General features: G+C 39.5%; 1 protein-coding gene across 2 annotated transcripts; it reads left to right on the top strand.

Annotated features, from left to right (window-relative positions):
• Window positions 1–297: 297 nt before the first annotated feature.
• On the top strand, window positions 298–26,239 carry LOC117591181 (tyrosine-protein phosphatase corkscrew). Of its 2 annotated transcripts, XM_034284308.1 has the most exons (10): window positions 298–465; window positions 1,342–1,529; window positions 1,585–1,711; window positions 22,624–22,786; window positions 23,231–23,410; window positions 23,506–23,623; window positions 23,691–24,613; window positions 24,692–24,782; window positions 24,855–25,044; window positions 25,119–26,233. In XM_034284308.1, exons 1-10 carry the CDS (start codon window positions 452–454, stop codon window positions 25,723–25,725), a joined length of 2,601 nt encoding a protein of 866 aa, XP_034140199.1. In that variant the 5' UTR covers window positions 298–451; the 3' UTR covers window positions 25,726–26,233. The 2 variants fall into 2 exon arrangements, with proteins under 2 accessions (XP_034140199.1, XP_034140198.1); XM_034284307.1 differs by lacking the exons at window positions 298–465; window positions 1,342–1,529; window positions 1,585–1,711 and adding an exon at window positions 11,007–12,370 and having other exon boundaries at window positions 25,119–26,239.
• Window positions 26,240–27,251: the final 1,012 nt, after the last annotated feature.

Here is a 27,251-nt window from a genome sequence, read left to right as displayed (position 1 = left end):
CTTCGAGTACCGGGTATAAAAATACATCTCCCATGACTTTATTGAAAAATAAATAATTTTACTGAAAGTAAAATTCATATTTCTGTATTAGTTACGTTCCACGCACAAACAAAATATATAGCAAATTCCAGGCAAGAATTGTTCAGGGTGCTGGATACCCGTCTTTTAATGGTAACAAATTTAGACATGCGACATTTCGTATTGGTTTCTTACGAATGTCATAAATTTTCAGTGCTGTTTGACGCAAATTTTGAGCTATATGGGCGATAGCTATCGATAGGAAAGGTTGTCGATATTTCCCATCACTACGGCTAGCCTAGCCTATCCATGGTTTTTTTTGTATCCAAATACAACCGTAAAATAAGTTTAAACAAATCATATAGACATAAGTTTCAGTTTTTTCGTTTGGTGTATCAATAATTTATTTTTTAAGTGCGCATTCAATAAGAAAATGTCATCGCGAAGGTAAATCCAATAAGAAATACGACAATTTACTCACACACACACCCTCTCGCTCTCACGCATTCTCTGACGAGTGTGCATGGCATATGTACACACGTTACCCTCGCCGTCTCCACCGCCCAGGGACCAACACATTCGATCACAGGCACGCTCGAACACATACACGGAAGACGCTCCCAACTGGCCTATTTACATATGTATAAGCATATACAAAAGACAAAAAGAAGCAGAAACACCATTTTTTAGTTAAAAAGTGCAACAAAGTGCAAAGGAATTGCTTCTCGCCCTATCATCACTACTGGGAACGAAGCAGGGCCGCATAATAAACTGTTATCCTTACAGCTGTTGATGGGGCCAGCCCATGATGCCACTATATAAGGTAGTCTCGTCGGAAAAGTGCTCTAATATCGATGCTGTTTGTAAGTGCGAGTGAAAGGGTTCTGCGTATGATGGCATGGGGTTTAAAGTTTCCCATTAAAATAAAATGAGAATAGGCTATATTTTTAAATTTGATTTTTTACTAAGCTACCACCTTAAAGTAGTCGGTATTTTTGTTTTTTAGTAGATATTTCTAAAAAAATTTCTTAATACGGGGAGTTAATATGACACTCAAATTTAATAGAGCCGAACACACCCGAACGCCATCCAATGAGACCCCTTGTATAGTTGCATCATGGGCTGGCCCAGGTATGACACGGTTTGGGGTATCGAATCAAATCAAATCGCTTTTTTTGGCGAGATTGAAGCAGGGAATGAGAATGACTATTGATGGAATAGCATCTTAAAATGTACATACAATATTATTCAGAATATGCACGATCAGTAGTAAATAATTAAATCCATAACTATATAACCATGATCCCTTGTTTGCCTGCATAGATGGTTCCACCCAACGATATCTGGTATCGAAGCTGAGAAATTACTACAGGAAGAAGGTTTTGATGGCTCGTTTCTTGCACGTCTATCCTCCTCGAATCCGGGCGCCTTTACGCTGTCCGTTCGCCGTGGCAACGAAGTTACACACATCAAAATCCAAAATAATGGCGACTTCTTTGATCTCTATGGCGGTAAGTGGGCCTTCCTAATAAAACAAGAATCCTTTAACGTTCCCCGACCTTTCAGGTGAAAAGTTTGCTACACTGCCGGAACTGGTACAATATTATATGGAGAATGGGGAGCTGAAGGAGAAGAACGGGCAGGCCATTGAGCTGAAGCAACCGCTTATATGCGCAGAGCCCACCACGGAAAGGTGAGTGCCAGTATTGTTTAATGTGTGGATCTATGCATAAATGTACATATGAACATATGTATGAATATAAATCATTATATATGTGAGAAGTTCTGTGGATGAAATTTGGTTACATAGATATGTAAATATGTATGTACATACACACTTGCATATGACATTTTTTCTTATTTCTAAACAAAAATATAACTTTCTTGCTGCAAAAATGTAAAAGTAATTTTCCCTACGAACAAGGGTTAATGTGTGGGCAAAATTCGTCACAACCACCCATGCTAACAAGCAAGTATGCTCTGACAACCAATAGACCCGAAAGCCGACCGACGAGACCCCCTTGTATAATTGCATCATGGTACTGTATAAAAGTTGTGACGCGTACGAAGCGTCTCACACATCTCTCCTTGTTATACCCGGTACACGAAGAGTAAATGGGGTACATTGTATTTGTGGGGAAAAGTGGATGTATGTAACGCAGAAAAGAAAACGCTTCCGACCCCATATAGGATATATATTCTTCTTCAGCATCAATTTCGCCTCGCCCCTTCCGATCCCGTAAACGGCGAAAATCTGCTGTATCCACAATTCTGAAGATAATATAAAACTAAAAATGCCATTCCGTAGGGGATGACAATATCTATCAGATCTACGATTTTGATTAAAGTGGATTATCATATCCAGATTGAGGAAACTAATTTGCAGAGGGGGTAGCTAAAAGAGCGTTATGACATGATAAGTGATGTAGATGACATACATACATATGTTGGAAAAATGTAAAATGTAAATTTGAAAATAAACCCCTAAGGTACGTACTAATGAGTACCGCGTATAAAAGTTGTGACGAGTAAGGAGCGCCTCACACGTTCGTCCTCGCTTTTGTTTATATTGGACTATACAGTCATTGCTTATTTTTGTCATTCTGCCTCATGCAGTTTGCTGATCTAGAGGAGGGTGACGGGCCAAAACGGCGTGTTGGTGTGAGAATTAATGTAGATGTAGATATTAAAGGTAGAAATCCGTTTAAATTCGAAAAAATTATAATGTAAAATATGTATGTATATGTATGATTTTGCTTATTTATCACACTAAGGTTGCATACATAAAAAGTTGTGACGAGTACGAAGCGTCCCTATTCGTTTTATTTGTGAGCAGCATTTCAAGCGTCCTAACGGGTTCGCCACCATGTTGCTGATGTCCACTCCCATTCCATTTGTACATACATATAGACATTTTTACTTCTGCTGTACGGCTGCTGACCTTCTCTGGCGGCCTAAATTTGGCCAGGTCTTCCTCCGCTCCGGGGAGTACTCGCACAAGGCTATGCACATATGTATGTATGCACATGTCGTCATTTATATATTCAGATATCGATTGAAGCGATGTTACTAAATGCACCTGATGATAAGCTTATTTGGGCGCCTCAGGAGGAAAGCGATCCCTATTAGAGCCGCAAAGATGCAAAAGAGTGGTCCGGTGCCAAAAGAGTTCTAAAGAGTAGATCGGTCACTCAATTTCAATAAAATATAGAACTTATCATATAACGCAAAATAATAGGTCTTATAAATCACACACACTATCCATGGGCCTTTTTGCAAAGATCCTGGAGGACGATTTCTATGGAAAGGTACCAAATTTTAGTTAGCTCCTTGCCAAAGCGTCGTGCAGGTGTTAGATAAACAAAGGAAACGAAACTAAATCTCAAAATTAACTTCAAATACACATTTATTATATAGGATATAGGATATAAAGGACTCTTTCAGAAAACTTGGTTAGACCGCAGCGTCTTTCGAAAAATTTCGCTAATGGCTATTGATGCTGATCAAGATATACATATGTACATACATATGTATACTTTATAGACTTAATATTTTCCAGACGGTAAGTTACAACCACAAGGTGATTGGGTATACAAAATAAATTTATTCATCAGGTTTTTAGAATGGCACGTTCATTACAACCAGATGTCAGATACTTAAGTTTAAAAAAAAAAGTGCTAACTATAAAAAAAAAATGTAGAAAATATAGGTCAATACAAAGAAAGTTTTGCAATAGAAAAAGTTTTTAAAATAATATAAAGCCCTCAGTCTATCAGAAACAAGAAGGGACGTGTGAGACGCTTCTTACGCGTCACAACTTTTATACCCGGCACTCATGACTACATCTGCACCTTAGCAGGGGCCGAGTGAAGCAGAAAAGAACAACAAAAGCTGCGGGACGGGGTGGGTTTAGCCACTGAAAATTAATCTTCATTCTGGCTAAAATAATGATCCGATTGGATCCCAATTGGTGATCTGATAGATATGGCCATTCCCTACGGAATGGCGTTTTTAGTTTTTTTTATCTCCAAAACTGTAGATTTGGGAGGTTTTCGCCCTTTTGCGAGGGCGGAAGGGGGCGGGGCTCATTTTTTGAAATACGCTGGTTTCAGTGTGACCATATAGCAGTCTGGATGCAACATTTGGTGGCTCTAGCTCTTATAGTCTCTGAGAACTAGAAGACAAACAAGACGGATAGACAGACATGGCTCTATCGACTCGTCTATTGATGCTGAATCAAGAATATATATCTTTATGGGGTCGGAAACGTTTCCTTCTGTGCGTTACATACAACCGTTATTCCCCACAAATACAAAATACCCTATTTACTCTTCGAGTACCGGGTATAAACAACAATATGGTACAGGTACACTGACTGATTTCCGGGAATACAAGTTGTGACGCGTAAGATGCGTCTCACACGTCCCTTCTCGTTTTTTTTTTAATTTTACATTTGACAGTAGAAAGCTACATCTTTCTATTCATTCTACATCTGTCATTTACAAATATATCTACATAACTTCCCACGCCAACACGCTCCTTTGACTAGCCCCACTTCCCTAGAGCCGCACACTGCAGAGACACGGCAGAGGCAGAGGCAGAGGCCGCTCACTGCAGAAGCAGAGTGTGAATGAGAGAATGTGAAAAAACCAACAAAAGCTGCTGGACAGGGTGGGTTTAGGCACTGAAAATGAATTTCTTCATTGTGGCTATAATAATGATCCTATCGGATCCCAATTCGGTTATCTGATAGATTTTAGTTTTCTTTTATCTTCAAAATTATAGCTTTGGGACGTTTTCGACCTTTTGCAAGGGCGGGGCTAATTTTTGAAATACACTGGTTTCAGTGTGAGCATACAGAAGACTGGATGCAAAATTTGGTGGCTTTAGCTCTTATAGTCTCTGAGAACTAGCCGACAAACAAGACGGACAGACGGGCGGACGGACAGACAGACTGATCAAGAATATATATACTTTGTGGGGTCGGAAACGTTTCCTCCTGTGCATTACATACATCCACTTTGTGCACAAATACAATATACTCTATTTACTCTTCGAGTACCTGGTATAAAAAGGCATTTCAGTAGAGAACGGCCATATTTATCAGATCACCGAATTGGGATCACATTGGATCGTTATTATACCCAGAATTATTAATTAACTCGCGGTGAGAAATGAGTACACACGCTGCTGCGGTTTTCAGACATACGTATGTATAAACACTTTTGCTCCTCCTTTCTGTTGTCATATACTACATAAAAGTACAAACATTTGTATGTATGTATGTGCATACATACGTACAATGTACATATACTGTAGGGAACAGTGTCTCGTCATTTACTGTTCATGACGTTAACAGTATTACTGCCGCTGTTCCCCCGCCCCTTTGTGACGTTTTCTGGGTCGGCTCAGCTGGCTTGGTTATTTTTAAGGCGCTGCGACCTGAGTTCGTGTATTTATAGTAGCAGACGGTTTTTTCCAGTAACACTTAAATCCGGAAATATAATTTTGATTTGCTCTCTTAAAACGTCGAATGACGTCAACTAAGATGGGTAGGGGTATTTGATGAGCTCGAATGACATTTGGTTGGGCTGTTATTGTATCTACATACATTGTAAATACATACATCCTCAAATGTAACCTTAAAAAATTAGATGAGAAAAAATTAAATTTCTTTTAATACCTGGTACTCGAAGAGTAAATAGGGTATATATGTACATATATAGTATAAGTGGGCGAAAGTGCATGTACACACATAAATACATATCTACATACATAAATATGTACAAACATACATATATTCTATTCTATTGATGCTGAATAGCTGAATCAATATCTGTCTTTCTGTCCGTCCTTTTTGACGCCACCTTTTCAGAGACTCATAGTGCTCAGCTCAGATCATTATTATAGCCAGAAACAAGAGATTAATTTGCAGTGGCTTCCCCAACCCTATCCAGCAGCATTGCTAATGCTTGATTGCTGCTGTCACTGTTCCGCGCTCGCACACTCTGCCTCATGCAGTGTGCAGCTCTGGGGCAGGGTGGCAAGCTAAAAGGGGTGGGTGGGAGAAGAGTTGAAGATGTACATAGATGACAGCTATAGAAAAAAACGTAAAGAAAAAAACGTATAATTCGAAAAAAAAAAAAACATAAGGTTACATGCATATGTATGTATGTATGTACATACATATGTATGTGGCTAAATATGTTCATATTTATATATGTATGTACATATAGAGAGAAAGAAAGAAGCCGCGAACGATAGTTATGGTCTAATGTTAGTTGTTTCAGTCTGTTTATCCCCCTTCCACCTATTGACCTACAAATATTTTAATTTTAAAATATTTCACGTGTCTACATTTTTGTCCCACTTTTTACACCCGGTACTCGAAGAGTAAATAGGGTATATTGTATTTGTGCACCAAGTGAATGTATGTAACGCACAGAAGGAAACGTTTCCGACCCCATAAAATATATATATTCTTGATTAGCATCAATAGCCGAGTCGATTGAGCCATGTCTGTCTGTCCGTCCGTCCGTCTGTCCGTCCGTCTTGTTGAGCGCCTGGATATCAAAGACCATAAAAGCTTGAGCCACCAAATTTTGCACCCAAAATTCTGTATGCTCACACTGTTTCAAGTGTATTTCAAAAATGAGCCACGCCCCTTTCTCCCCCGCAAAAGTCCGAAAACCTCCCAAATCACAATTTTTAAGATCAAATAAAACTAAAAACGCCATTCCGTAGGGAATGACCATATCTATCAGATCACCGAATTGGAATCCGATTGGACCATTATTATTGCCAGAATGAGGAAATTAATTTGCAGTGGCTAAACCCACCCCGTCCCGAAGCTTATATTTGTTTTTTGCACATTCTCATTTACACTCTGCTTCGCGCAGACACGGCTCTGCCTTGACTCTGCAGTGTGTGGGTCTAGGGGAGGGTGGCGAGCTAAAGGAGCGTGTTCGGTGTGAGAGGTGTTGTAGATGTAGTACTGAGTGCCGGGTATAAAAGTTGTGACTCGTAAGAAGCGTCTCACACGTCACTTCTCGTTTTTATTCTACTATATCTGTCTCTCTTTCTACCTCGGTTTTCAAATCAAAGCCAGTCGTTTGAGGTACTCTAGCTCTTATAGTCACTGGGAACTAAGCGACGATTAAGACTCAAGACTTTTATTGACTCGGCTACTGAAGATGATCATGTACACATATTTTTAAAGGGGTCGGAATAGCTTTCTCTGGGCGTTACACACTTCCACTGAAAAACTTTTCGATAACCAGGCATAATTCAATAGGTTGGCTTGGTTATTTCTGGAGGAAAGCGGATGATGGAGACACTTTCTCGATGTCTCATTAGTTTTCCCCAGGACATTTCAAAATCCAATCCCCTTTCGCATTGATTCGCATTTAGTTCCCCTGATGGGGATTGATCTCGACCTTTGCTCTGACCTTTGTTCTAATTGCTCAAATTAGAATTCCGATAGGAAAGACAATGCAAAATTATTCGACAAGACGCTGCTGCTATTAACATTTCTCTTTACTTATTTTCTCATTTAATTGTTGCAATTACAGGAGATAATTTATAGTTTCTTCAGTTTCGCGACTTTCTTCGACTGTTTTGCTGACCTGATCAGTTGTTCGGTCTAAGCTTTCTCGAAAAAGCAAATCTACCGGTCATTAATTATATTCTCAAGATTAAGCCTCGCCTACTACGTTACTGCAACCCTCAACACCCATTACCCATCCATCCACTATACACCCGAATTGGAAGTGCCTGAAATGCAAAGTTTTTTCAATTGTCACCATTAAGACAATCCTCAAAATGGCCAACAAATTATGCCGCGCACGTTGAGCTATTGCTCCCATACTTACATATATCTCAATCGCAACTCAAATGCTCCTCCCTTCTACATATGTATATGTGCATATGTATGTATTTGTATGTACTTGTATGTACACATGTACATACATATGTGTGTATATTATACGTAGCAGCACACCCAGAATTATCAACAGCAATAAATAGGTACTCTATATATTAATACATACGTAAATAAAATGTATCATCAAATATACAAAAATACTCGTAAGTCCGATGTCAGCTCCTCCCACACACTGTCCAGTTGTCCACGCTCGTTCGTTTCATTCAGTTCCCAGAGGGAATCTATAAACTGTCTCCTATCTTAGACAGAGAAGTTTAGACTTCAAACTAGCCGAGTGAAATATCCCCATGAGTTATATGATCCGCCCGATCAAGCTGTCACCCTCCGAGTTGACTCTTATTATATAGGCGGCAAATTGCTCAATTACTCAACTGCCCAACGCAAACTGTACTTCTCTGTACATCCCCCTCAACGGAATCACATTTCCAATAAAACTGAAGTGTTTACGAAACTAAACTAAAGCTTGACTTATAATAAAAATAATATTTTGCGACTGAGTGTAGATCGTGACGGTCGCATCAAATGATTAAACCATTAGAAAAATAAGCCACTACTCAATAAATACATATGTATGTACATACGCTGCGATCATGCGAAGGGGATGTTTTTTTTCCACAATTTCAGCAGAGCAATACCAGGACAGCTGAATCAGGCGCGCTCAGTGATAGATTTCGTCCATCAGTGTTATTATTTCTGGTAAAAAACCTACATTTGAATACCTTACTATAAATACTACTCAATCTCTCAACTAATACGAACGTGAATAATACGAACAGAAGGAAACGGATATTTGTCTGAGTACCGGGTATAACAGTTGTGACGCGTAAGAAGCGTCTCACACGTCCCTTTCGTTACTTCTACATATATCCTTATTTTACTTTACAAAAAATTAGCTTGATATCTGTCACCTGGGCTGCGCTAAAATGACTTTATGATTTTCGTGGATATTTACATACAAATACATACATACATATGGTCGCAAAATAGTAAAACAAATTTGACATAAAAGCTCATTCCACCCGCCAAGAGTGGGGGACGGGAGTGTTGGAATGTGGAAGTTGATCTAAGATCGCACTTCTGATCGGTCGGGGGCAGTCGCACGTCGTCCAATTCTGCTGGAAAACAAAATGCGTGGCACGTCCGCTCCTCTGACGTCTTTGCTGTAAGAGAGCTAGGCCAGCGCATGGTGAAATTACTAATAGGCGACTCTGTCACCACAGTGCTCCTCATTCGAGGAATACCAGCTTGTCAGTAGTTTGCCAAACGTTGACGAAAGAGGTTGTGCAGCGCACGATTTTTTTATTGTCTTCTTCTTTTTCTTCATTGTTTACGAATGAAGACGTAAGCGGAAGACAATGAAATATGCATGAAACTACTATTTTATTTTGGATGTTTTTTATTTTTATTTTTAGAAATAAACATGTCTGCAGCATATTGTTTGCGATGCCTATGTTATTATTTGTTCTGAACTATTTCGTTTTAATTATTATGGAACATCTTTTCTTTGCTGTCAGCAGAAACAATAAAAGTGAAGAGTGCAAAACGTAAAACGTTTGATATCTCTCTCTAGCGCTTGCCTCTCTGGGAGCTGAGAGAGCGTGGTGAATAAGCTGGTGCTCCTCCACTCAGCTGACGACGTCACCATGGTAAAATTACTACTAATAGGTAACATCATCAGCTGAGTGGAGGAGCACCAGCTTACCACGCTCTCTCAGCTCTCAGAGAGGCAAGCGCTAGAGAGAGATGGCAAACGTTTTTTAGTAATTTCACCATGATTTCACTATGAGCTGGTGTTCCTGGTGAGAGGTCACTGTGGTGAATCCGTCACCTCTTTACTAATTTCAGCATGCGCTACACCATGCTGAAATTACTAAAAGGTGACGGTGTCACCACAGTGCTCCTCATTCTAGGAACACCAGCTTGCTAGTCGTTTGCCAAAAGCTGACGAAGGAGGTTGTGCAGCCCACGATTTTTTCATTGTCTTCTCCTTTCCTTTCTTCATTGTTTACAAATGAAGAGGTAAGCGGAAGACAATGAAATATGAAACTACTTTTTTATTTTGGATGTGTAATGTAATGTGTATGTAATTGAATCTTTATTCAATTACAACTTTTTTAGAAACAAACATGTCTGCAAAATATTGTTTGCTATTCCGCTCCATATGTTTAGTTTGCTGTCAGCAGAAACAATAAAAGCGAAGAGTGCAGAATGTAAAATGTTTGCTATCTCTCTCTAGCGCTTGCCTCTCTGAGAGCTGAGAGAGCGTCGTAAATAAGCTATTGCTCCTCCAATCAGCTGATGACGTTACCTATTAGTCATTCTACCATGCGCTACACAACCTCATTCGTCGACGTTTGGCAAACGACTGACAAGCTGGTGTTCCTCGAATGAACTTAAGGAACTTAAAACATGAGTTTTTAAGTGAAAAGTAATCTGGAAACAAAAAACATTGGTTGGGGATTTTGGTTCAAATACGCTGAGAGTTGAAATTAGTCACTTACTTTGGTTTTAATTGTGAAAAGTGTTTTAAAAAATTGTTTAAAAATAATTTAAGTTGGTTTTTTGAAAATTAGTTCAGAAGTTATACGACTTTGATGTTTGGAAAAGGTTTTTGTTCATTTAAGGTGGGAGCCACTGTTTATCGATTCTGCTAATGTTCCTGATCAAGAATATACCACACACTTTATGGGGTAGAAAACGCTTCCTTCTGGCTGTTACGCACATCCCGAGTATCGGGAATAAGATGCCAATAAGCAAAAATTCGTAACAGCAGGAAAACAAGCAGGGTCAAGGGAATTGGGAGCTGTGGGTAAGGTAGGGTTAGGCCGCGCAGCGATAATTTAAATTTAAATGGGGAGATTCATTCACACGCAAGCCCGTTTACGAGCGGTTAGAACACTCAACTCAATTCAAGCGATCTCCAACTGCAAAGACGGGAGCCGAGACAAAGAGAACCAGAGAAAGAGAGAGTGAGAGAGAGAGAGCGTAACGCAGCAGAGACACCTTCAAGAACGAGTCAAAAAGCTTTAGACCCAGCAGCTGGAGCTTCATTCTCAAGTTGCGGTTCAACGGTGTAGCACCACACGCAATAAGCCGACACAATAAGTAAACGTGAAAAACTCTAAACATCGTGTTCGTTGTATAAAGATTGTTCAAGCAGTTCAAGCAGTTGAGTGGATTAGCTCATTTTTGTAGTCCCAATAAAGTGTATTTCCTGCAGCGAATTATGCCTTCGGCCACATTTGTCTTTGAGCATTTGATGGCGGCACAAACCCGACTGGACGAGGCCCACAGAGAAACACCCGCAGCTCTCATATCCGCATCCACCTTTACAGCACTAGCAGTCCCAGCAACGAGCAAAGTCGATTCATATCAGAAGAAATTACTGTTGCCTTTGAGGAAAATTGTGCAATAAAACAACTCCATTCCAACACATGCACTGTTCACCTTAATCAAACTGACTTAGCGCTCGAAGAATTTTGAAATGTGAAAAGCATGAAAGCATTAAACAAGCTAAATAAACCAAAAAAAAAAGTAAACATGAGCAATATCAAGAATTCTAGTTTTATATCGGTGTGCAACTAGTTACATAAAACAAGAAATACAAATATCAATTAAAAACCCCCCAACAAAGATCCAAAGTGGAAATGCCGTAATGCCTGTTTAAATATTGCAATATCGTTTTTTTTTACGTGTACCTGTTTTTTAAGTTTGTGTACGGAAAGTGCTCAGGCTCCAAGGACGCGGCAAGATGCTGTTCAACAAATGCTTGGAAAAGCTGTCCAGCTCATTGGGAAATGTTGTAAACCAAAAATTACAAGAGAAACAAGCCTACAGCCATAATAATAACAATAATAATTTGAATAAATATAACTATATCGACAATAAGAAACGAAACCTTGAATACGAGCGGGCTATTCAGGCGCATTACGGAAGTGCTGAAAAATGCGGAGACGGAGATAGGAACAGGGAAAGGGGCAGAGATAGACTTAAGTCTAAGTCAGGCAAGGGCCAAAAGTCAAAGGCAGCCACACCACCAGCACCAGCACCTGCTTCAGCACCATCACCAGCAACAGTAACAACGACCACAGCAAACACTACAACAGGGAGTCGCGACTGCATGAGCCACGATGAGCTGGCCCTGATCATAAATGGCAATGAGAACAACCACCATCAGCTAATTAGGCGCCGACCGGTCTCGGCCCAGGCCTCATCCGCGCCCTCTGCTTCCACATCTACCGAGTCCTTGCACCGACTCACCCCACCATATGCGGCGGCCTCCTATCCGGCCACACCCACCTCCTGGTCGACCAAACCTCCCGATTTTCCGTCGGGCTTCGGCAGTGGGACTTGCTCGGCCAGCACCCTAGCGCTCCTGGCCAACATGCGCGTCCAACTTTACGGATACACGTAAGTGCGGAAACGGCCTGTGAAACACGATTAACTTATTTAAGGCGCCTGCGAAAGTTAATTTTAATGATTCTCAAAGTGGGGGAGGACAGAACTGAGAGATACGAACATGCAGATACCACTCATAGTAGATCAAGCTGGATTAAAGTTAACCAAAGCGGTGTGAGACTAAGCGCTCGAAGAATTTTGAAATGTGAAAAGCATGAAAGCATAAAAGCAGGGGCAATTCAATCGACCAATCGTGCAATGAACTCAAAAGAAAGAAGATACGAGAAGGGACGTGTGAGACGCTTTTTATGCGTCACAACTTTTATACTCGGTACTCAGTCAGTACATCTGTACCTTAGTGTTTTTTTTCCAAATGTAACATTTGACATTTGTCATTTACATCTACTTGACTTCTCACGCCAACACGCTCTCCCTCCCCTGGAGCCACTACACGATGGAGGTGGAGAACTATCGATGGTACTATCGGTACTATCAATGTGAAAAATCGGCACTATCGGTACTATCGATGGTTGGACACAATCGACCTAGCTCACTATCGATAGTGGTCGATAGTATCACGATAGTTTCAAAAACTACAATTTTGAAAATACAAGAAAACTAAAAACGCCATTCCGTAGGGAATTACCATATCTATTAGATCACCGAATTGGGATCAGATATGTTCATTATTATAGCCAGAACAGCATTTACTTCATGATAGAGCGTTTATTAGAAACACACGAAACCATTGCTACAGTTTTGTGGTCCACAAAAAATGCGCCGATGCCATTTACTGCTGATGAAATCAATATATTAAAAGATATTGTAAAAATATTAACATATTTTCATCAAGTACCTGAAAAAATATCTGGAAGTACATACGTGACGATTTCACTCATAATACCACTGGCATATGGACTTTTTCGCAAAGTTCAGAGTGTTTCTTTACAAACTGCTGTAGGAGAAACTATGAAAAATACTTTATTAGAGTCCATTTCAAAACGTTTATCTGTATATGAACATCGACAGTGACAAGGATGGCTACTATATTGGATCCTCGTTTCAAAAAAGATGGATTTCAGCACGAATCCAATGCGGTGCAAGCAGCATCTTTTTTGGAGAACGAGTTGGCGAATTTGTGTAACAAAGACACCACTAGTAACATCGACGTAGAAGTGGACACCCACAGTCATGACTTGGGCTAATTTTTTGATTTGCATCCCCGCCACATCTGTGGAGTCGGAAAGGGCTTTCAGTAAGGCTGGGCAAATTGTTTGCGAAAGGCGAAAAAACTTTTTTCCATTGCGACTATCGATGGCACTATCGTCCACCATCGATGGTGTCCACTATCGATAGTTCTCCATCTTTACTACACGAAGCAGAGTGTGTATTAATTTCTTCATTCAGGCTATAATAATGATCTAATCTGATCCCAATTAGGTGATCTGATTAATATAGTTCTTCCCGCCGGAATGGAATGGTTTCAGTGTGAGCATACAGAAATCTGGAGGAAAAATTTGGTGGCTCTAGCTCTTTTAGTAGAAATAGCCGTACATTAACTTTGTGCACAAATACAATATACCCTATTTACTTTTCGAGTACCGGGTATAAAAATGGAAACCAGGATTTAAAATCAAAGAAGTCCATTAGATCTGAGAAAAGGAATGATGGATTTGAGTGAAATGGAATAAAAGTAAATTGAGGTCGGGTAGCTCATGATAGAGTTTGCACAGAACAAAAAACGGTCATCAAGCTATGTACATACGTATGTTTATTTTTTTTTTAATTTTTAATTAAATCGCTACAGCGAAATTGGTTGGTCGCTACAAATGTTACTAACAATTTTGAACTCAAAAAGTTTGCCGAACGAGAACACTAGAAATATAATGATATGTATGTTTATGAGTAAAGCAAAAATGAATGAGTGTGGCAGGAAAGATACAAGTACATATGTTCATATGTTTATTCAACCAATTCAAATTTAAAGTACCTATTCAGAAAAATATAAAATCAAATGCGACATTCCCTCATCTTATTCATCTGCGGATGTGGATATGTGAGCGGAGTAGCAAAAGAGTCGAGACTCTTAGGGCAATCTCCCCTCATTAGCATTAACCCTAATAAGGCAGCCCATCACATTGAGTTGACGCTCAAAACAAAAACCAAAACACATAAATATCACAACGCAAATTGTCATGTGCTCAAAATTGCCACGCAAATTGAGTAAATATTTACAGATAACATTCAACAATAAAAACAAAAACAACACATAAAACACAGAGAGGGAAAAAGTCGCCAATTTACAATCTAATAAGTATGTACGAGACCACCGTGGAGTGGTGGAGAGGGAAATAAGTGACAGCCATTTATATTCTTACAGCTATTGAATCTGACCATATTTTTGTTTCTCGTCTTCCCTCCCCACTCTCTTATCCTATTGGATATGTTTGGGTTACTATTTGTTCTTTTATTTAGAGTATCACATTGGATTTAGTGGGAAATGTACTTCAAAAACAAATCAGACAGATTAGTGTTAATATGAGGTTGTGCTCTATTCAAGAATAATCGGTGGAACTCTGTTGTGGATATATCTCTTATCTATGACTATCAAAATGTTTAGCCTGTGTCAGTAATCCGTCCCACATTCCTTTCCGTTTCTTATCTTTACTTTATTCTCGGGCTCTGACTCTCTTTGTCTTTGCTTGTGGGTTATCTAAGAATGGTCGAACTCGTAAATTTACCTATGTATTTATGCATGTGTACGTACTATATGCTTACATACAATGTACATGCATGCCATGTTCCCTATTACATTTTTTTTTTATTTTTATTTTTTATTTTGAAAAGTTTTGATGAGGTTATCTCGAAATGTTTGTTTTCCTAACGATAACTATACCCGGTGCTCGAAGTGTAAAAGGGGTACATAAGTACATATTTTATTTGTGGATGTATGTATGTAAGTATGTACATATGTATATATGTATATGTATGTACAACATATGTAACTCACAGAAGGAAACATTTCTGGCCCCATAAAGAATATATGTACATAGATAAGTACAGATGTATATGCATATATGTATGTGTGGATGATGTATATGTATAGATGTACATGCATATATGTATGTATGTATACTTGATCAGCATCAATACCCAACTTGGCCCTAGTCAGTGTCTAAGTCAAACCTAGTCTTAGCTGTGCAAATAAGTTCGTTGGGTTAAATAGTTCGGCTGACTGGCAAATATTCTGTGGAAATAAAAGGGCTTCTAGAGGGAAAACCCACAGAAAGCTCTCCCAACCTCAAGAAGTGTGACTGCAGCTGGCATTTCTACTCCATGAACTTTTTCCGAGACTGGCTCTTGGTCAGTATAAAGACGAGCTCACTGGAGCATTTACAAAAGTTTTTGACTGTAGTGTGCTCGAGCGCCCCTTGAGTAAGTTCCACTGTTATAGATGATTAAATGAAGGTAAGCCGGCTTCAGCTCGACATCACTCTCTTGTTGCCCCTCCCAGCAACCAGTTTCTCTGACACCTTTCGAGGTGTGTTGGCACACTTAAAAAGCAAACGTGTGACAAAAGTCAGAAAATTATATTAAGAGAAATATATTCATACTAAGATTCACTATTTACATACTGTTTGTATGTGTGTATTTATGTGTTTTCATACCCGCTACTCGAAGAGTTAATAGGGTATATTGTATTTGTGGCCGGAACAATGTAACGCGTTACGCACAGAAGGAAACGTTTCCGACCCTATAAAGTGTATGTATACATATGTACATATATTCTTGATCAGCATCAACAGTCGAGTCGATATGTCATGTCTATCTGTCCGTCTGTCCGTCCGTCCGTCTGGTCTGTCGCCTATATCTCAGAGACTATAAAGCTGCGTTAAGACTATGAGTCTTAATCGCACATGAACGTGTAATGCTCACTATCTCATTTCACGCATACAATCTCAATGATTCACAGAATATGAAATCGATTTAGATATTTTCACAAAGTCATGCGTTCGGAGCTTTTCGGCTATGGCTCTCTTGTTCTGCCCTCAGCTATGATCCACGATTCATGCCAAATGATTCAACTTGTAAACAAAGCATGATTCCACACGTACATGAAAACTCTTCGTGATTCAGACTTAGCGTCTTAACGAACCTTAAGAGTTACAGAGACCAAATTTTAGATCCAGCCTTCTGTGATATGTACAATCGCCCCACAAAGAACGAAAATCTGACATCCACAATTTTGAAGATACTAGGAAACCAAAATCGCAGTTACGTAGAGAATGACCTTGTCTATCATATCCCAGAATAAAGGTTAGATGTACTACATGTACGTACATACATACACACATATGTACATAAATTGATACAAACAGACATACACATATGTACATTCATACATACTGGTTACCGGATATAAAAGTTGAGTCGCTTTCGAAGGCGACCCACAACGTTCCTCCTCTTTTTTTATATATTTAGTTTCATACAAAAATACATATGTACGTATGTATTAAATAAATACAGTATTAAATACATACAGCAATGATAAGTACATGTTCACTATAACTGACGTTCGTCGCTCATAACATCTAAACGCATAATGCAAACGTAACCAATTTTTTTGTAGATATGAATCACTTTATCCGTAACAAATAGGCAATCCCAGAAAAATACAAATGTGAAGCTTTTAAATAGCGAAAAATAAAAATAAAAAAACTTGCATGTACTCATTTATGCACTTTTCGTTATTTTATATTTATAAATTTTCTAATCAACAATATGCTCGCAGAATTGATGATTAATATTTTTTTTTATATTATAGTAATACTAACATCAAATTAAGACATTTCTCATAATAATCGAAGCAGATTTCATGAATTTATTAAATAGTGTCTATGTTGTACCTGAGACTGAAGAAACAATATCGAGAAATTTAAAATATTATTGTGTAGCTTACTGAAAATGACTATACGACATCTAAAGCTGCTAAAAAACTTGGCATTAGCCAATCGGTGTTGATCATAGTTGAAAGATGCGAGATTTTGTCCCGAAACTGCAAAAATCTACCCAAAAGCTAGATTTATAATGTCGTAAATTGGGAACAAGACTTTCTAAGACCCAAATATGGTTATTTTCGCATAATACTATCAATGTTGGTCTTGATGGCCAAGTATGGCCATCGTACCACCACCTAAAACATCCTCACACCATTTTACATCTACCGGCATGTTTCATGATACGCTTGATATGATGTCCTTGAAGCCTTTTTTCGGTCTTACGCTAACAATACTGCCACCCATATAATCACCCTCATAAGACCTGATAACACGTTTTCAATCATCCGTGGTCAAATTGTTATGAAAATTTAAAAGTTTTTGGTTTGCTTTACCATTTTTTTCCGACCACATGAAACATTTCGGTAGATGTAAAATGGTGTGAGGATGTGGTACGATGGCCATACTTGGCCATCAAGACCAACATTGGTAGTATTATGCGAAAATAACCGTATTTGGGTCTTAGAAAGTCTTGTTTCTAATTTACGACATTATACATCTAGCTTTTGGGTACAAGGGCGTCCTTGGACTTGCAGTTTCGGGACAAAATCTCGCATCTTTCAACTATGATCACCACCGATTGGCTAATGCCAAGTTTTTTAGCAGCTTTAGATGTCGTATAGTCATTTTCAGTAAGCTACACAATAATATTTTAAATTTCTCGATATTGTTTCTTCAGTCTCAGGTACAACATAGACACTATTTAATAAATTCATGAAATCTGCTTCGATTATTATGAGAAATGTCTTAATTTGATGTTAGTATTACTAGAATATAAAAAAATATATATTTAACATCAATTCTGTGAGCATATTGTTGATTAGAAAATTTATAAATATAAAACGAGAAGGGACGTGTTAGACGCTTCTTACTCGTTACAACTTGTATAGTACTCATCTGCACCTTAGCGGTGTGTCGTCAAATTTTAAATTATTTCTTCATCTGTCATCTACATCTACAACACTTCTCACACCAACACGCTCCGTTAGCTCGCCGCCCTTCCCTAGACCCACACACTGCAGACACGCGGCAAAGGCAGAGGCAGCGCCCGCACACAAAAAAAAAGCAAATCTAAGCTGCGGGACGGGGTGGGTTAAAAGAGTGAAGCAGAAGCATAGTGTGAATGAGAGAATGTGAAAAGAACAACAGAAGCTGCGGGACAGGGTGGGTTTAGCCACTGAAAATTAATTTCTTCATTCTGGCTATAATAATGATCCAATCAGATCCCAATTTGGTGATCTGATAGATATGGCCATTGCTTCCGGATTGCGTTTTTAGTTTTTATCGTCAAAATTGTATTTTTGGGATGTTTTCGCCCTTTTGTTGGGGCGGAAGGGGGCGTGGCTTATTTTTGAAATACACTTGTAACATTGGGAGCATACAGAAGTCTGGATGCACAATTTGGTGGCTCTAGCTTTTATGGTCTCTGAGATCCAGACGCTCAACAAGACGGTCGGACGGACAGACAGACATGGCTCAATCGACTCGTCTATTGATGCTGATCAAGAATATATAAACTTTATGGGGTCGGAAACATTTCCTTCTGGGTGTTACATACAACCGTTATTCGCACAAATACAATATGGGTATATTGTATATTTAATTTTCGAGTACCGGGTATAATAACGAAAAGTGTATTAATGAGTACATGCGAGTTTTTTTAGTTTTTTATTTCTCGCTATTTATTAAAAAGCTTTCTTTAAAAGCTTCATTCACATTTGTATTTTTCTGGGATTGCCTTTTTGTTAAGGATAAAGATATTCATATCTACAAAAAATTGGTTACGTTTGCATTATGCGTTTAGAAGTTTTGGGCGACGAAAGTTAGTTATTGTGAACATGTACTCATCATTGCTCCCCACAGTATATACATCTATTTGTTGACCTTAGGCGGTGCTTTCATGAATGGCCGGAAGCTTTCCTGGCATTTAAATATTGTTGTCGTTGTCGCTACTTATGCCACTGTAAGTGTAACTGGTAGTGATGCAAAAAGTTGACAATTCACTGACGTTCATACTTACATATACAGTTGATATACAAAGAATTTTTTGAGACACTTCCAGACTTTCAATTTAAACAAATGAATAGAAACCCTTTTGAATAGAGTGGAATGTAGTCTTTAGAAAATTTGCATTCCATCTTCTTGTTTTCCATAACTTTTGACGGATACCCTTGAAATGCGCTGTTCATTGTAATAGTAGTGCTGAGTGCAAGTACTTCAAAATAATTAAGAAACACAACAAATTAATTTGAAAAATTCAACATCGATAAACTTAATCTTTTATATTAAATATTTTGAAGAAAGAAATCTTTGGACGTGGCGGTATTTTTGTTTTTATAGCATAAAAGATACCATGGCTCGGTCCAGTAGAGGATACCTAAGATTTTGATTAAGAACTAAAGCCAAGAGGTATAATGAATTTGAAAGCTAAGTTTAAAGTGCTATTACTATTTAAATGAACCATTTTAACTAGAAGAAAAAAAACTGCGAAAAACTTATAATTTAGAGGTTGGTCGAAGATGGTCGAAGGCAAGATCAAAGTCTTCAATATCCTTAAAAGTTATGAAAACAATTTTATATCGCGCTGTAAGTGTTATGACAGTTCGTAGACGACTGACTACACATTATTTAATTTAAAGAAGTCCCAGAAAGCTACGTGTTTGGTTCTGAAGGTACAGGGGTGTACGGCTTAAGTTCGCAAGAACGCATGTGGCTGAGCTGTGTCAAAGTGAAAAAAAAACGTTTGACTGATGAGTGTAAAGTTTTATAATATGGTATGAAATAACGAAGATAATATGTTTGGCGTTCACAAACATCAGATTAGTGCACTAATTCTTGAAAAAATCAGTATTGGGCATGTTGGGTTGAGTCCTTTGAGTACCACTAAAGTGCCACTTCCTACCCTTTCGTTGGAGTATTTCACAAAATTGTGTGGGCCAGAATACTTTTTCATACATTACATTCATATTGCAGTTGAAAAACACCTTTAAAAAGGATCTTTCAACAATATGATCCGAAATACTCAAGAAAGCTGGCCAGAACTTGGGTTTCACCTGAAAGATCGGCTTTTTCCATGTTAAAATCAGTCCCTCGATCTGAATGTCACTACTATTTCATTGCACACAGCTGTATATCTAAATAAATCAAGTACGTAGATATGTAGATATTTATGTATGTAAAAAGTGTTTAATCCTAGTCGCAAAAGAATGAATTGACATACTATTGACATTACTACCATTGCAAAAGTGAAAACCGGAACCTGCCTGTTTATGCAAAAGATTAAGATAATACATACATACATGTGTATGTAAATTTGTAAACTAATAGAAACAGACTGGGTTAGAGCTATCATATCACCTTCCAACTCAGCTGACAGCTGATAGACGCTAGCTTAACGTGTATGTATGTACAAATGTATGTACATACATATAGTACATATTTATGTACATATTTATATGTATATCTATGCTCGTGTGTACATTTGTACATATATATGTATATACTTTTGTGCAAATGGTATACAAATGCTAGTTCATGAAGACTCAGATGTTCGTTTGGCAAAAACGAAAATTAAATTATGTATGCATTTACATTACCTTGGGTTCCATGGATGAAAACAATTGAAATACATGCATACATAAATATGTACCTATGTATATTGTACATACATACATATTTACATACATGCATAAAAATATGGATCTCGACCATTTAGAGAGGTAGGAATGTTACTTAACATTGCAGTTTATTCAAGCAGTTGACGATTGGCTATTCTGTTAGAAGCTTTTAAAATATGTACAAATGTATGTATGTGTATGTACATATCACAGCACTCACTATGCTAGTGTGCTTGGGTCGGATCAGTACAGTTCCATTGCGGTTCATGTTTCTACCATTCTGGGAGTCGAGTTTCCAAACAGTACATGAAAACTTTAAGCTGCTTTAAATTGATTTAAACTTCGGTTTTGCAAAAAATTAATGACTTTTCTTTTGTTTAATTTAAACCCGCCGCCCGTGCTAGCGTTTACTGTTGGAGACCACCTTGATCTGTAATAATCTGAAAAAACAGAGCGAGATAGGGATACAGAAAAAACAGCATTGAACTGCACGGAATTGTATGAAAAGCTCCAATGTAATGTTAATTGTTTCTACATGAATTCTATTAATAGTACAGAGACAGAAACACACACACAGACACGCGGAAGATGAATTGATTTAGCAAGCAAAAGCAGTTAATACATACATACAGTAAGTCCACATATTATTCGTACACCGTTATCACCAAAGTTTGAACCCCTATTACTAGGCGTACGGTCAACGTAAACAGAAAAAGTTAATTTTGTATCGAAGATCAACATATCTACATCATTTATGAACAAAATTTTAAATTTTCTTCTATGGTATCCTTATTAAAATTAACTTCAGCTAAAAAGACCTTTTTTCGCACATAAATTATTCGTACAGCTGACCGATTGCCATGACTGACCATGACCATGACTTAAAATTGACCACCTACACAAGCAGTACCGGTTGCAATAACTCTCTCGATACAATTTTGGGCTTCCGAATTCGTTTTTACAAATTTTGCAACACAGGCTTTATGGAACTCAAGTTAACTAACCGTAGTTTTCAGCTAGTTGCAGTTTTAAATGAGCCAGATTTGATCCAAAAAAGATAAATTTTTATGTCATTTTTTTGGCTGGGTCAAGTTTGACTTCGAATTATTACCAAATGGAAGGATGCCAATTGTCACTCAAAATATAGTTTAATATACCCTTTTTCATATTTTCATTAACTAAGACCATTCGTACTGCTAAAGTTCAAAAACAACACAGGTGAAACAATTTTTATATTTTTAACGTTGACCGTGTTCCAAGTTATAGGTGTTCAAACTAGGGTGATGATGGTGTACAAATAATATGTGTGCTTACTGTACATACATATGTAGTCGCTGGTCAGGCACTCAGTAATGCTGGCACGCTAAAACAGTCAAACAATCAGACTCTCAGTCGAGTCGGTGCAGTGGATGCGGCATTCCTAAATAAATATATGTATGTACATATATGTATGTACGTATGTGCATACATACATATGTATGTATTTAGTTGGAGCACGCGCATATTCAGAATCTCTGATCCTAATACTGATAAATATACATACATATGTAAATACATAATCATTGAATTTGTCGCTTGTTTGTCGTTTCAGATGGTTTCACGGAAATCTTTCTGGCAAGGAAGCGGAAAAATTGATACTGGAGCGGGGCAAGAATGGTTCTTTTCTTGTCCGTGAATCTCAAAGCAAACCTGGTGATTTCGTTCTCTCCGTTCGAACGGACGACAAAGTGACACATGTCATGATTCGATGGCAGGTATGTTACATACATATTTATACATATATACATACATTTGTATGTACATCGTAAACTATTTCATATTGTATGTACATGCATACTTAAGTACATACATACATACATATGTTAATATCCTCAAGAAGAGTCCAACAAACATATGTATGTAAATGTATACCTATTGGGGTCGGAAACGTGTGCTATGTAACGCATCCACTTTGACGCAAAAATACAGTATACCCTATGTACTCTTCGAGTACCGGGTATAAAAAACCCAAAACCGCCCCTGGCTGCTATTGTCTCTGCTCTGTTGTAATTATTCCATTTACATGCAAAATTGGCTTTTCATATATTCGCCATTTTTGCCATTTTTTCTGTTCGAAATTGCAGTCACGTTTGGGTTTATACTAGCCAATACTGTCACGACGTTGCACTGCATTCATTGGTTCATCCCCTGTTTTGCAGGACAAGAAGTACGACGTGGGCGGAGGGGAATCTTTTGGAACACTCTCGGAGCTGATCGAGCACTACAAGCGTAATCCTATGGTGGAGACGTGCGGAACGGTGGTGCACCTGCGGCAGCCCTTCAACGCCACCCGCATCACGGCAGCCGGAATCAATGCCCGTGTGGAACAGTTGGTCAAGGTGAGTCCTGGTTAGCACCTGAGGAGAATGCATCATACATAATACATACATACATACATATGTATATATTTATGGATAAATTTTTTCACCTGCAGGGCGGCTTCTGGGAGGAGTTTGAGTCGCTGCAGCAGGACAGTCGGAACACTTTCTCCCGAAACGAAGGCTACAAATCGGAGAACCGGCTGAAGAACCGCTACCGCAACATATTGCCATGTAAGTGCACATTCAATGAATTCCCCCTCTGAATAATAATTTAAAACTCGTGCTGTCCATCCCACAGATGATCACACGAGGGTAAAGCTGCTGGACGTCGACCACAGCGTGGCTGGGGCGGAGTACATCAATGCCAACTACATTCGATTACCTACTGACGGCGACCTGAACAACATGAGCAGCTCATCGGAGAGCCTCAATAGCTCGGTTCCTTCGTGCCCCGCTTGCACTGCTGCCCAGACACAGCGCAGCTGTCCTAACTGCCAACTGCTAAACAAGACCTGCGTCCAGTGCGCAGTCAAGTCCGCCACGCTGCCCTACAGTAATTGCGCCACCTGCACCCGAAAATCCGACTCCCTCAACAAGCACAAGCGTAACGAGTCCTCGCCCCTCTCCGCCAACGGCATTGTGGGGAGCTGCGGAATGAACGGAAGTCCGGCTCCGGGGACCCCCACTCTCCAGACTGGTGGCAATTCCGGCTGCCTAGCTGGGCTATTGAAACAGAAGCACTGCGGAGAAACGACTTACGTGGGGTCTATGATGATAGGGGAGCGGGAGAGGGAAAGGGAGCGCGAGCGGGAGATGTTAAAGACGTATATCGCCACACAGGGGTGCCTGCTGACGCAGCAGGTGAACACAGTCACGGACTTTTGGAACATGGTGTGCCAGGAGAACACTCGCGTCATTGTAATGACCACCAAGGAGTACGAGCGCGGTAAAGAAAAGTGCGCCCGCTACTGGCCGGACGAGGGCAAGTGCGAGCAGTTCGGGTCCGCGCGCATTCAATGTGTCTCGGAGAACTCCACCAGCGACTACACGCTTCGCGAGTTCCTCGTGTCCTGGCGGGAGCAGCCACAGCGGCGCATCTACCACTACCACTTCCAGGTCTGGCCCGACCACGGTGTCCCAGCAGACCCTGGCTGTGTTCTCAACTTTCTGCAGGACGTCAATACGAAGCAGAGCAATCTGGCCCAGGCCGGCGAAAAGCCGGTAAGTAAAATTAGCAACTATTAATGAAGATACACAGCCATGTACAAATATCACTCTCGCTATCTCTCTCTTCGGCAGGGTCCAATCTGTGTACACTGCTCGGCGGGCATCGGACGCACGGGTACCTTCATAGTGATCGACATGATACTGGATCAGATCGTGCGGAACGGTAAGCCATACACATGGATGTTACCCTTCATCAAGGCCACAACTAATTCCATTTAAATGCCTCTATACCTAGGACTGGACACGGAAATAGACATCCAGCGCACCATTCAAATGGTGAGGTCCCAGCGATCGGGCCTGGTCCAGACGGAGGCGCAGTACAAGTTCGTTTACTACGCGGTGCAGCACTACATACAGACGCTGATCGCCCGCAAGCGGGCCGAAGAGCAGAGCCTCCAGGTTGGCCGGGAGTACACCAACATCAAGTGAGTGTCCATGAAGCTGGAGCATAAATCCGGGGAACATTTACTAAAGTGATTCTCTCTCCTTATTGATCAAGGTACACGGGGGAGATTGGCAACGATTCACAAAGATCTCCATTACCCCCAGCGCTATCTAGCATAAGCTTAGTAGCTAGCAAAGCACCAACGACGCCTGGAGTGGGAGCAGGATCAGGAGCTGCTCTGATGCCGACAGCGGAGCCACTGGTCATGACGATAGGCATTGGTATAGGGATGGGCACGGTTATGGCCGGAAACAAACACGTCTCCAAGCAGCAGCCCCCGCTGCCGGTATCGGTCAGCCACCACAACAACAACAACAACAGCAACTGCAGCAGCAGTGGCAGTGGGAGCGGCAGCTGCAGTGGAAGCAGCAGCATCTGCAGCAGCGGTAACAGCAGCAACGGCAACCTGAATGGCCTACTGGGCGGCCTCGGAATAGGCCTGCGCAAGTCGCACTTTTACAGCGAATCGCTGAAGCAGCAGCAACACCAACGCGACGAGCAGGCGTCAGCAAAATACAAAAACATTCCCAAAGACATGATCGGACCACGCCAGCCGAACCATGTGTCTTCCTATACAGCTGCGCCTCAGTCTCATTCGGCACCTGCGTCCGCGTCGCTGTCCGGAACTGCGCCACCGACGCCGCCGCCGCGAAAAACATGACAAATGAATTTCTGAACCCTCGTGCCCGGAAAATCGTAAATGCTATCGCAATAGACAGCCAAAAACGAACGTCACCAATCGAAGACCGCTGATAGCGTCCTACGCCCGCACCAACCACACAAGACGCGCACAGAATGTCACCCCCTTTTAATCGTTTAACTAATGTACGTACACTTGTGTGTGTGTGTTGATTTTTTTATAATATTTTTAAGTTTATATAGTTTTTTTTTATTTCGTTTGTAATTATTAGTTATATTTTTATGTATGTATGTATGTATTTCTATTTAATTTTCTCGCTTTACGTTGTAAGTGTCCCTGCCCCCACAACCCCTTTCCCATTAAAAACTGATGTCCTCAAAAAATTACTTTCCTGCGAAAAAGAAACACGAAAAGAAACTCCAATTTCGAGGTATGTACATATGTACATGTGTATGTGCAATTTAAATATGTATTTATGTATTTACGAAGAGTGAATCGCAAAGTATGCCAACAAAGAAGAAAATTATGTACGTTTCCAGTGTTAAAAAATCAAAAGGGAACGAAAAAAATGAAGAATAACATTATTTATGCATGTACATAAATATATATGTGTGTAACAACAACAAACAAAGGAAAAGAAGAGCCGTTGATTGGGGGGCAGGTGGAGTATACGCCGTAGGAATAGGAAAGCTAAACAACATTTCTCCTTCTGTTATAGCATCGCATCGTCCCTAGCCTAAGTTTATTTTGCATAGCAACCGCTTGATAGCTCTATGTATGTATTTCTGTATATATGTAGTTTATCCACCCTGTATCCCTCACCTTATAATCACACCCACACTAACAGCTACATACATACATATATCCGAATCTCCTATTGCTGTTTGCTATTTAGTTAATATTGGAACCATCTTGGCGTATTTTACAATTGTATATCTCATAGATCCAGTATATTTTGCTTAGCAACACCTTAATTTACAAGTTGTATGTGCATATGTATGTAAATATATATATATATATATATATATTTATATATAATATAAATTAATAGACATACATATATATGTACATATGTGACGAGAATGTGTTTCAAACCGAAAGACTCACCTTAGGGTGTTCTAGCTAAGAATTTTTATTCAACGCATCTATCTTACCTTTGATATCGGTTAAGCGGATAATTTCCGAATGTTCAAATACCGTTAATACATACATATGCAAAAATGCAAAACATATAATATAATAATATTTGTTACACGGTAACTTCCTAGAAGACAAATTTGAATTAGCTTGCACTAGCAACAACTAAATCGCTGCGGATGAATCTTAGCCAGAAAATTTTTAAATATCCCATCCCAGCTAACCTTGCCTGTAATTACCTAATTCGTTCATATCCTAATCTATATATTTTTATAAATTTTTCTGTTACGAAAACGTTTTGTTTTTCTGTCAATGCAGCGGGTAAGCTGGACACTGCTTCCCTTTTGCATAAATATAAACAAAATACCATCAGTTTTTCAAATGCCATTTGTTTAAAATTTTTCGTATGC

Source organism: Drosophila guanche, unplaced genomic scaffold (assembly GCF_900245975.1).
Source record: "Drosophila guanche unplaced genomic scaffold, DGUA_6, whole genome shotgun sequence".
Taxonomy (NCBI): domain Eukaryota; kingdom Metazoa; phylum Arthropoda; class Insecta; order Diptera; family Drosophilidae; genus Drosophila; species Drosophila guanche.
This window is presented reverse-complemented; position numbering and strand designations above follow the sequence as displayed.